The 12,185-nt window shown below is 32.1% G+C and overlaps 1 protein-coding gene across 1 annotated transcript in view; it reads left to right on the plus strand.

The window, feature by feature from the left end:
* The first annotated feature begins 369 nt into the window (after nt 1–369).
* Nucleotides 370–12,185, plus strand: part of LOC119830071 (protein ECT2) — a 46,656-nt gene continuing 34,840 nt past the window's right edge. The window contains exons 1-5 of the mRNA XM_038352911.1: nt 370–624; nt 3,977–4,184; nt 8,546–8,681; nt 8,753–8,965; nt 9,808–9,951. Of these exons, the coding sequence (XP_038208839.1) occupies nt 552–624; nt 3,977–4,184; nt 8,546–8,681; nt 8,753–8,965; nt 9,808–9,951 (774 nt within the window). The 5' untranslated portion in view covers nt 370–551. The remainder of the gene's footprint in view (nt 625–3,976; nt 4,185–8,545; nt 8,682–8,752; nt 8,966–9,807; nt 9,952–12,185) is intronic.

Here is a 12,185-nt window from a genome sequence, read left to right on the forward strand (position 1 = left end):
TTACCGTGATCCCGCCTCAGCAATCGAATAAAAGAAATAAAAAATCGGTCAATGCCATTTTCATAATTTACAAACAAAAATAAAAAAAAATAAAAAAAAATAAAAAAAAAATAAAAAAGAGTTTATTTTCTCACAACATTTAAGTACATAAGTTTAGTTTACACATATTCAGTATATAAATAATAGTTAGTATACAGTTACATATTAACAGTATATAAAAAATAGTTTTACAATATAGTAGGTAAGTTTTATAAATGTTACTTATATACCTGCAGAGCACAGAGTACAATTCACAACTTATTTTTTACATTGATGTTTTAATGTTGGCAGCCCTCATTTTAAATCTGTCATCGCTGTGAAGATCGCTCACTTCGTTTACCTACGGTCATTTTGAAGTTTAGAAATGTATTTAGAGTGGATTGCATTGTTTATAAGCGAAAAACATTAAAATTTTCGCTAAGTGTTGTGTTTAGTTATGTGTAAAGAATTATGTGTAATCTCTTACATTTTGTGTTTCATGACTTATATTTATTGAATTAGTGCTACGCAAGATGGACGAATTGTCTAGGGGCATGTCACAAACAGGAAGCACTACTGTAACTGACAAAACTCAAGAAAATGATGGTAGGTAATTTTCTAATACACAACTTCATGTTTTTCATCAGAGTTTACCCTGTGTTATAATTAGTAGGTATATAGGAAAAGTGATGTTGTTCTGCTTGATTACTGAAAAAATTATAACGTATTTTTGAGTTTGGCGTTAATTTTGATTGTCACATATGATGGGAAAAAATTGTAATTAAAACAGTATGTGTTATCGGTTAACTGTTAATTTATGAATTATTTTATAAAAGTACGTTCAAAAATTCTTTAAAACTTATACCGTAAAATCTATAGCCCTTTAATTAACGTAGTTAAATAGTATATAAAAATTATATGCAAATTACAATGAAATAAATATTTTAAAAGTCTGAAGTGATTAAAGATTAGATATTCAATTATAATAAAATACAATATATTCTTCAAAATTTTAATAGATTAAAGCAACAAAATAAATTTTATAAACTCATTTGTAGTTGTTTTGCTAAAAAACAAACATTATTTCGACTTTACTAAACAAACGTTATTTGGACTTTACTTTAACTTCTACTAATAGCCAATAAAATGTCTCATGTATGTTGTAATTTGACCTTCCAGACAAGGTTTAAATATAATGTAGTCATTACATTTGTAAATGTTGTGCATTTTACACTTATGTAAGTTAACATAATATAAACATTAGAAATGTTGTGTAGGATTGTGAAAATAACATTGATATGTAAGTTATTAAGTGATCTGATAATATTAACTCTTGAACTTGCATAAATGGTGTCAATTGATAAACATTTGAACCTTGGAACACCATTGCCATTAAATTCAACAAAACATATAAATCTGCATTTATTTTCAAAAATATTTACAGAAATATTATGTGTATTTCAAAAACAATTTAAAATTAATAATGTAGAAATCTAAAAATGTCATAATTTTGTGTTTCATAATTTTAAAACTTGATTTCCCACAAAACCTGGATTCAGAAGTCATCATATTCCACAAATTTAAATCAAAAACATAATGTAGATATTAACTTTTTTTATTTTTTCCAATCTATAAATAAGCAAATTATATTTTAGTTCGTTTTTCTTTATATTTTTTGCTTATTAATGTCAATAGGCACAGCATTTGCAGATGGAGTAATGTGTGGTTCACAATTGTCATGCCAACCATGCTAGCGTTGGTTGAAACACTTCGGTCATACCTCGGTGGAGGATGTGAGTGCACTTGCATGTATAAATTGAGGTGTGATTCTTGTGATATAACTTACATATATTTGTTTTGGTTTGTTTTAAATATATTTAGCAGAAATAATATAAATATTTTTAAAACTGAAAATTTGTGCGTGCCATTGATTCTTGGTAAAGAGGGACATATTATATTTAAAGATTCTGTTCTTATTTATTCCTCCTTTTAAATAAATGATGGTGCTTAAAAATGAAAAAAAAAATTGATTTCTAGATTGGTTACAAAAAAATGATTTTATATTTTTTAAAGGAAAATAATATGTTTTGATAAAATGCTAAGCTTTGTTTTTCATTGTGTCCTAAAATGTAGTTTATAGATTGCTTTTATTAATAATTTTGTGTGTGATTATTATGTGAAACCAGCTATAATTATAAACAAAGAGTAAGGGTGGTATTACAATTGTACTTTTAAATTGAATTATAATGTACAAAATATCTTGAAAAAGAAGTAATAAATATATCTTCAATATCATAATAATGCCATGGGAGATAAATGTATAGGTTTAAATAATTATTGTGAAAAAGTGTTTTTTAAAATTCCATTGTCCATTGTTTATATTGTCTCAAACTGTGGTTGCAAAAAATGAGAAAGTAAGAAAAAGCTGATTATTATTTTTTATGATCAGGACAAGCAATTGAGTGGTAACTAAACCCACAATCTATTCCTTCTTTTGGGTCATTATTCTGAACTTTGAATGACTTTAGATTCCCTATAATAAAAATATGATGTTAACATTTAGATGGTTCAATTTGTTACAATTTTGTGTAAAAGCTTTTATAACTTGAGTATTATAAATTTTAAAGAAACTTTTTAATTGTTTCAAAATACTATCAAAATTTTACATCTTTTCAACTTTTGCCAATAATAAACTTTTAAAGATATCGTCTTTTGTGGCAAGTACATGCCTTCATATTGTGAATTACATAAATATTAGGCTTGCCGTCTTGTGTCTCCAACCCTGCTCTTATTTACAACAAAATTCAGACATGGTTACCTGTGCCCAATTGTATGAAACAAAGTTGCTTTCTTTGTCCCTATGTATGCTTAAATCTTTAAAACTATGCAATGGATTTTGTTCGGATATTTTTAATAGATAGAGTGATTCAAGAGGATAGTTTATGTGTATAATAACATCTATTAAACTACTCTGAATTAACGCTTGCGAATCCGCGAGCAAAAGCTCGTATAACTTATAAAAATGAATACTTGAAGTACTAAGAAATTAGTATGTGTGGAGATATCAATTACTATGTGTTAATAAAAGTGTAGAGAAATAAACACCCTGAATAATTTGTGCATAAATAATTTCTTACCTTAGTTACAAATACCTGTAACCCTCCTTTGAAATTTTCGTGATATATGATGGTTCCATTTTCATTGAGTGTTGTGTGCCAAAAGGGCCGGGTGTTCCCTGTGTGTCGCAGAGATGACTCATCGACCCTGAACCATTAACATTATGACGTCTCAAAAGGTCATCACTAACGAACGATATATCATGAAAAAATTTACAATCATAATTCATATGTAGATTGTAAGTATATTTACTAGTAAATAGATCTTCTCGTAAGAAGGACACCGAAAAATTTCTCAATATCTGCATAATTGTTTACAAATTACGCATTCAAAAAGGTATTATTGCAGGATCAAAGAAAATTTCTGAACGTCAGTGTCTGGTTCTTTTCGACCTGTGTCGTGATAAGATAAATCTTGTTTATAGCTAACGACTTCCTTATGCGATATACCAAATTTCCTTCTTTGGGATTTGAATACTGTGATCAAATCGTCCTACCGTCGTTCGCATACGTATTCACATATGGTACATCCTTGTAAAAATTAATGTACAAAAGCGTTTTTATGCCTGCCTGTATAAAAATCTTTGTATACGAAAGACCAAATGAGCTTATCTCATAGTTCTTATGTACCAAAAATCTATCAAATAAGTTTGTGCAGTTCTTTTCTGTACAAACTTATTTGATACCTATGACTAGATGGTTGGTATACACTGAGACGAATTTGCTATTCTTAGAAATCTACCTTACATTTCAAATAACTAAATAAAACTTAAATTTATTCATTAATTATTTTTCGACAGTTATATTGGCCAATAAAAAACGGAAGTTCATTTGTCTGGCAGGTTCATCTACGGCGGTGGTGTACGTGAGCGAGCTATGTCTGGAGTGTGAGCGAGTGCGTGCAGCTTGCGAACGACTTGGTACCGTTTTAGCGGTGCCCGGGCCCGAGGGGCTACCTCTATCCCAGCCTCCACCCACACCCCCAGCCTATCTTGTAACCACACCATTCGATGGGGACCTTTTCGATGCTGCGCATAAGGCAAAGTACAGGTCAGTTTGCATACAATAATAAATTATAAAATTTGCATTTTCTTTTCCCTAGACGATTTGTCTAAACAACCTGAACCTTGATTTTTAACCTTAGCGTATACCAAAGCTATAGAGCGCGGATGTCATCTCTTTCCGTTGTGCATAGGCACAACAACACAGCAAAGAGATGACAACGACGAAAGCAAGTTTGTTGTATATAACTTATGTGTGGTTACGAGTTTTTATAGTGACGTTCCACCATTCAAACCTCTCATTACCATAGGAAGATTCAATATGATGAGTATTTGAATCAGTCCAAGTTTTATAAATTCCCACAGATGGTGCTATCTGTTCTTACCTTTTTTTTTTAAATTTGCCACGCAGGCGAACCCACAGTTAAAAGACAGTATATATTACTAGCGGTCCTCTCCGACATCGCAAATATAACATAGCTTTTATCATTCAGGAACTACGTACATAATATCTAACGATGAAAGAATAATTGTTGAATCTATCCAATAGTTCCTGTGACAAGCGTTTTCAATCGAAAAAAATTCTTCAGCTTTATTTTATTACGGTAGATACATACGTATATATCGCTCGCTTATAATTCACAAATAACATTTAATAGTTGTACAATTTTCGCTTTGTTTGAAAGTTAATAATAAAATTTGCCACCTGAAATGGACTATCGACATTAATTTAAAAATTAACAATTCAAATAAATGTTTCTTTCTTTCTTTCATGATTTATTCTAAAAGGTGTTAAACATATTTTTATAACTTTTTTTTATAATTTACTATGCAGAATTTGCTTGTGCTATTTAAATACATTTCATTCATAAGCTTTATGCATTAAATGTGTCGATAATGTAAATTGAGAAAAATATTAATCTAAGGCCGATCACATGATTTATGATTTTAATATGGAGCTATAAACGCTTTGACTACTGCGCTAAAACTGATCGTTATTTGTAATTGAAAAACATTGGCACACCGCACAACGCGTTAGCTTGCGATTGCAAAATTAATGTAGCGTTCATAATATTGTTAGAATTTCTAGACATTTCAGTTATTGCCCTAATAAAAACACTATACATGTTACCTACCAAACCATCGTACCATAACAAAGAAAATAAATAATTCAAGGGAATATTCAGATTACTAAAAATATCGACTGGTGGACCAAGACTTGTTTGAAGAACATTTCATTGTTTCAACATGAATACCAATTGATGAGATTAAATGTTTATTGTTTTAAACGGTCGCCGCACCAATCCTGGCCACCTTACACCTCGACTCATGTTTGCTTTGAGAAAATTAATTTTAGGTTCTACTTATCACTCTTCTGGGTTTACGGATGATTCACCTAACTTGTTTATTAAACGTATCGTAATCACCACCAGCCAAAACATAATGTTTTCTCGAAAATTTTCTTTATCATATGATATTATTTTTATTTATAATATTATAAACGCAATAAAATAATAATGATAAGTTCATGGAATTTACATAAATTTATATAAACAAATCGTGATTGTTTTAATAACTTGAGACATAAAAATTATTTGTAAGCCATAGATATTCCTCACTATGCATACAAACACTTGGTTTACAGTGGATATAACGTCTAAAATTTATTGATCGTCTACATTACATAATTCTAACTCTCGAGTTCATTTCATATATGTAATTTAAAGATCATAAATTGTCCATTTGAGCATATTGCTATCTATATGCTTTTATAATAGAATAATGTATCTTATGTAGATAGTGTTTTTTAGTATCATCCCAAGAAATTATTCTAATAGAAAATTGACTAATCAATACAGAGAGAGTAATTAGCATGTTCCATTTCAATAACCATAATGTATTCTTGGTCAAGGTGTATTTTAAATACTCGCATACACGCAATATTTTGAGTCAATTTAGTCGATTAGCCTCAAATATTGTCAATTAAAGACAATTACATTTTGCTCACTGGACCGATTTGTTTTAATGTGCGTGCAATAAGACGGCTTCATAGTCTTCGAATTACACATAAAAGTTGGTGATCTATGTGTATTCACTGAACGTTGTGAATAAAGGTGTAAGTAGGTGTATGAATATATGCGCGGGGCGACGACGCGAGCACGACGCTCTGCGTAGCACGAGGGTCGCCCTTGCTACCGCACGACGCTCCTCGCTATTTTCGGCCAACATTCCTCGCGGCTGTTTTTCAATCTATCCTGAAACGCATAACGTGCGTGCTGATCGGTCTTTGTTCAGACTAAAGTGAATCGAGTAAGGATAGTTACGGAATATACATTCATGTCAAAATATTTTATTTGTACGTAGCGTAGTGAAGTATGCTGGATAACGCGTGCCGGTTTTATGAATGATGGAGGTGGCGACCGATACGATGTTACATAGTTTCATTGGTTGTTGTTATAAACGTGTTTATGTGTACTTTCGGACTAGTGTTGACAGTATATTGTAAGAATGGGACCTACACGATTACCTCCTACCCCGGAAGAGGATGAAGCACCTCAAGAGCTTCTGAGTGACGTGAAAATTCAACAGTCTCGAACATGTGAAATGTTGGTCATCTTTTCTTGCCACAATTTTTGTCATTTTGTATTGTATTATTAAAATCTTTTCTCAAGGCCTCTAAAATATTTATATATTGCTAATTAGGCTAATTATTTTACCAGATGTGATTTCTTTTATTTGTGGACATTAACTATCTATCATTTAATATTTCTCTGCTCCGATCTAACCTACTTTAATATAAGAAGATAGTATCTATACATGTATGACTACTCACATTCCACAGAATCATATATTCTTCGTCAGAACTATTTAAATCGGCTCATGTCTGATGTGAATATGTTATCGTTGAGTACGTTTCTTCCTACCCACTGTAAATATTGGTGCTACGTCACTGAAACCACGTCGGCGCCGCGGCCGCGTCACGCGATATATTTTATTTTTTAAAAAATGTTAGCATTCGTCCTCTGCCTCTGCTATGAGTAAACAATTTAAATGAACACATGGAGGTTAATTCCACCAGTTTCGGTATTTTTTGACACTACTATAGTGCCAATAACGTCCATTGCATGCATGCATTTCTATGATAATTATTGTACACTATATTAGAATAAATTTATTTACTGAATTAAAGAGGACTTTTTATCTCAATATAACAAATTATGAGACATTAACTGCTTGAGATATTCAAGATTAAAACAATTTACAAGATTACAATTTGAACAAGACCAAAATGTTGATAAGTATACTTCATTGCTTCATTGAAAAAAAATTTAAAATTATCATTTTGTACCTTAATTTTAAATAGAAGAGTTAGAAATGATATAAATCAATGAAAAGTAATTAAAGATAACTCTAGCATAAAAATGAGGCTTAAACTCATATTAAACAGTATAAATAATAATATCAAATTTCGTTTCGAACTATAAATATAATATTAGATAAGCGAGTTATTAACAACACTTAAAACGTAAAAACGACTTAACGGATTTCGATGATTTTTGGATTTGCCTCCACCTGGATTACGATGATAACTCCTAAAACATATTGCCTAAACATAATGTTTCTCTTTGTCTTCTTCCTTTCTCATATCAAGCGATGAATATATTTTCATGGTCTTGATAGCAAATACTATTTAAGAAAAATATAATATGATAGGTTATTAGATTCGCAATTTGTAGTACTGTAATTTATTGATTAACATGATTTAAACGTATGTACATTCGGAAACCATTACATTATTTGTATTATTACCTACTATTTTTAAACTATAACTTTCTTATATTCGGGCAAGTTGTTGTGTTATAAATATTTTGGTTAATTGGGTGACTATTTTTAATTCTGTTATTCAACGTGGCGTCCTTCCGGTTCATTCAGCCCGACGGAAACAGTGAGAATGTCACATATACACGTATTCGAGTGAATGAATATGGATGATTTTATGAATGAACCTTTATTACTATTTTTACATACTATGTATTGCAATTATTTATATTATCTAGATTTTAGAATTTTTAAAAGAACCGTAATTTAATTTATAAGCGCATAATAAATTTTACGTTAACAGTGGTAAACGCATCAACTTTATATAATACTAGCTGACCCGGCAAATAAAATAAGTAGTGCTGTTCTGCCCTACTCTTATCACTTAGGGGTATGAAAAATAGATGTTGGCTGATTCTCAGACATACCCAATATGCACACAAAATTTCATAAGAATCGGTTCAGCCCTTTTGGAGGATTTTGTCTGTAATTTGTTTGTAACTAACATTGTGACACGGGAATTTTATAAATAAGTTGTATATACATGTCTTTTGTTTATTAATGAAATAATATGAAAAACATATTACGCAGGGTGCTGGGTCCAACAGCAGTCCTTCAGCTCGCGGAGCGAGAGGAACCTCCGCCGGCCAACACACGTCCTCTATATTCACTGGCCATGCGCGGAGCCGTCATTTGTTTCTCAGGTTTTCGCAAAAAGGATGAACTTGTAAGGATTTTGATTAAATCATTCTTTATTTAAATTATCGTTCAACAGTTAAATTATACGTATATTTGCAGACGTACCTGATCACACTCATACACTATATGGGGGGTTCTATCCGCAAGGACATGTCGAGCAAAGTGACGCATCTGATTGCGGCTGCGGCGACGGGTGACAAGTATCGATACGCGTCGGGCTTCGGGCTGCCGGTGCTGTCGCGGTCCTGGGTGGACGCCTGTTGGGAGCGACGCGATGACCCCGCGTGCTTTGCCACAGATGATAGTATGATTGTAAGTTGTAATACGTACATTATCAAAATATTATTTTAATAACGTCGGCGGATTGATTTTATGTAGTAATAGCTGTGCCGCGCGATTTCTCCCGCCCACTACGAACCCACGGGCAATAGCGAGTATTTATATAGCTCATGTCTTATTGTGGTGTATAAGATATATTATTGTAAAGTTTCATTAAACTCGATTAGTAAGACCTACATACTCGTATAATGTATAGTATAGTTTATAGAGAAATATCCGAATTAATAACACAGCTCTACGATTCTGTTTTTTTTTTGTGTTGCTATGGATATTTTTGCAAGCATTTATATTTTTGAGTGCCTAAATCACGAACATAATTATGAAGGTACTGAATGTGCTGTTTTTTTACGATTTTGTCGTATTTTGAACAATTAATTATTGCTGGTCTTTAAAAAGAGGCTGTCCTCTGTTAAATTATAAAGGAAAATCTTTTAAAAGGCGTTTTATGGAAATGTAACATGTTTTACTCTCTATTTACTTCGATATATCATATTTTCTCTGAAAAAACCCGACATTATAAATATATATGTTATTTGGTTTCATGTTTTACAATTTTTCAAATGTAAATGAATATATATATTGAAAAGAAAACGAGAGCAAATCTTACAAAACCATTTATAATTTTATGAATTTTGAATATAAATACACCAAAAATCAATCTCATTTCTTGGGCAACAAAATGACTGTAGACCAGTGTAATACTACTCTTATATTGATATTTTTCTTTTGTTGCCAATTATAATTATTAATCAATTATAATAAATCATCCCGATTTGTACTATCATCTTTTTATTAAAATTTTAATTTACTTTCAGAAAGAGCACAAATTAAGAGTCTTCGCGGGCGCTCGCGTGTGCTTCGTGGGGTTTCCTGAAGATGAGACGCAACACATGGCCGAAGTCCTCGCCAACAATGGCGGCGCCTCTTGCCCTCTTGATGATCCTGATTGCACTCACGTTGTAAGTAAATTAATAAATTAATGATAATTAATGGATTGATAATGATTTTTTGGATTGATCAAGTAAGACAGTCTATTAATAACGGACTTGATATATGAAGTTTTAAACAATGTTTTAAAATATTAATAGATGAAATAGATGAGCAACTACCTAATATATACTCTTCGCATGCATAGTATTTAGATATGTTCAAGATCACGATTGTTGTTAGATACAGAACAGTAGCGGTGTTTGCTTTCCTTATTCTTTTGAGCACTTACTAGATTAGTTCGTATTTTCGTGTATAGAAAATATCTTGGCATCTCAAAGTATACCTGAAATTCCAGTTCTCATGCTTAGATTGCATTTTTCCCATAAATACCTTATATCCATAGTAGATAAGCTAATAGATTTGAAAAATAGGATAGCAAAGTAAAAAAGTAGGTTTTGCCCAAGCACTGACTTCACTCCTCCGCACGGCTAAAAGTCGACCCATTGTCTGTTTTTATGTATACTTCACTGCTTTAGCAAAACCAAATGCGTGTATTTCAATTTTGGCTTTATTTTCAGTTGTATTATATGGCTTACATGTTCACATAGAGATCTTTGGTGTAGCATAGTCATAACATAAGCACAGTTTATTTACATTCATCAATTCACACCTCAAGTTCAACTCTTAATGTGTATATTTTAATGCTTCCTCTCCACTTTATAAACTAAAAATGTCAAACTATTTCAAAACTATCATTTTTCAAACTCTTTATGTATCAGTCACTTAATTCGTTAGTCGCTTTTTATGTCTCAATAGTTCTGCATGATTACGATGGAATGGCTTCATTACATCATTGCGTGGTGTGTTTCACACATGTTTCAGGTTATGGCCAATGGGGAGACTTTCGGTCGTTCGCTTGTCCTTTCACCTCATTCAAATACCCCTAACAATTCAACAAAAGCTATCCGCTCTACCCCCAATAGACCTCAAACCACTCCAAAGAGCTCTCTGTATCGTAGATTATCGGCAAGACTATCGGGTCGCCGGTCTAGTCCTAATAAACAAAGTGATGAAACAAATGAAGATATTCTCGAAGATGAGAGGGAAAAACGTTTGCAAATTGCACGAGACAGGATTAGAAATAGTAAAGGGAATAATTGCGAGAACAACAGTTATGATGGGAAAAGCAGTATTAATAATATAGATAACACGTTTATAGACGATTTACGTTTTAGTTTTAACAATAGAAATCAAAGAAATGAACATATAGAATTACGTAAATACAAAACTAGTGACAAGGAAAACAAACACATGCCCTATTTGCATGGTACCCGAGGTCATATGAAGGATAAAAGGGAAGTTTTTAAAAATAAGTCTATGAACATTTTTAATATCGTAGATTGTTTAACAGAGACTGGTTCTCTGAATTCGAATTCCCTTACCAAAAGTTTATGCGATTTAGATTATAAAGATGAAACAGGATTTTTAATACCAACGTCGGTCGAATGTAAAGCATTACAAGAGTCCACAACAACAATTTCTTCGGGAAAGAAAAGAAGTCGCAATTCGACGGATTCTAATTTCCAAGTAAGCCCTATAGATACAACTAACTTATCACCGGATAAAACAGAGGAATCAACTTGGAAATCAATAAAACGACTGAAAATTAAAGATTCTTTCAAATTTAAAAATAGGCCTACTATATTTAAACGCACAAAAAAAGATTCCGTTATTAAAGTACCTGGAGATATAACTGTCGAACCTGTGAGTCCAGAAAGCGTAAAACCGACGGATCCAGCAGGAGAGTTTGTTGCTACTACTTCTTCTCCAATTAGGGAAGATGATGACACATCAATTTGTTCAATGAATCTGAGTAAGCAATCTGGATTTTTTGATATTTCGTTTGCGTCGATCCGTAGTTCGAAAACAGTCAAATCTAAACTACGAAGGAGTGTCAAGTCATTTACGGCTTCGTTTAGAAGTGAACGAAAAAAGAAATATGAAAAACGAGCCGAGCGTAACACAGTTGAGGTCGATCCTTCTCACTTACCCTCAGATTTGAAGAACGTTTCTACCCCAAAGAGGGATTTAGATGATATGCATTTAGACATATCGCCCGTACAAGTCGATACGGTCGATAGCACCGACATGAGAACTCCAACTATTGAAGCGCGAAATTTCGACGAATTAGATGAATCCTCGATATTTAAAACACCTCAAAGAGTGTGGTTAAGAACCCATCGTCATTCTATCTGCGGTAGTG

The sequence above is a fragment of the Zerene cesonia genome, chromosome 11, assembly GCF_012273895.1.
Source record: "Zerene cesonia ecotype Mississippi chromosome 11, Zerene_cesonia_1.1, whole genome shotgun sequence".
Classification (NCBI taxonomy): Eukaryota; Metazoa; Arthropoda; class Insecta; order Lepidoptera; family Pieridae; genus Zerene; species Zerene cesonia.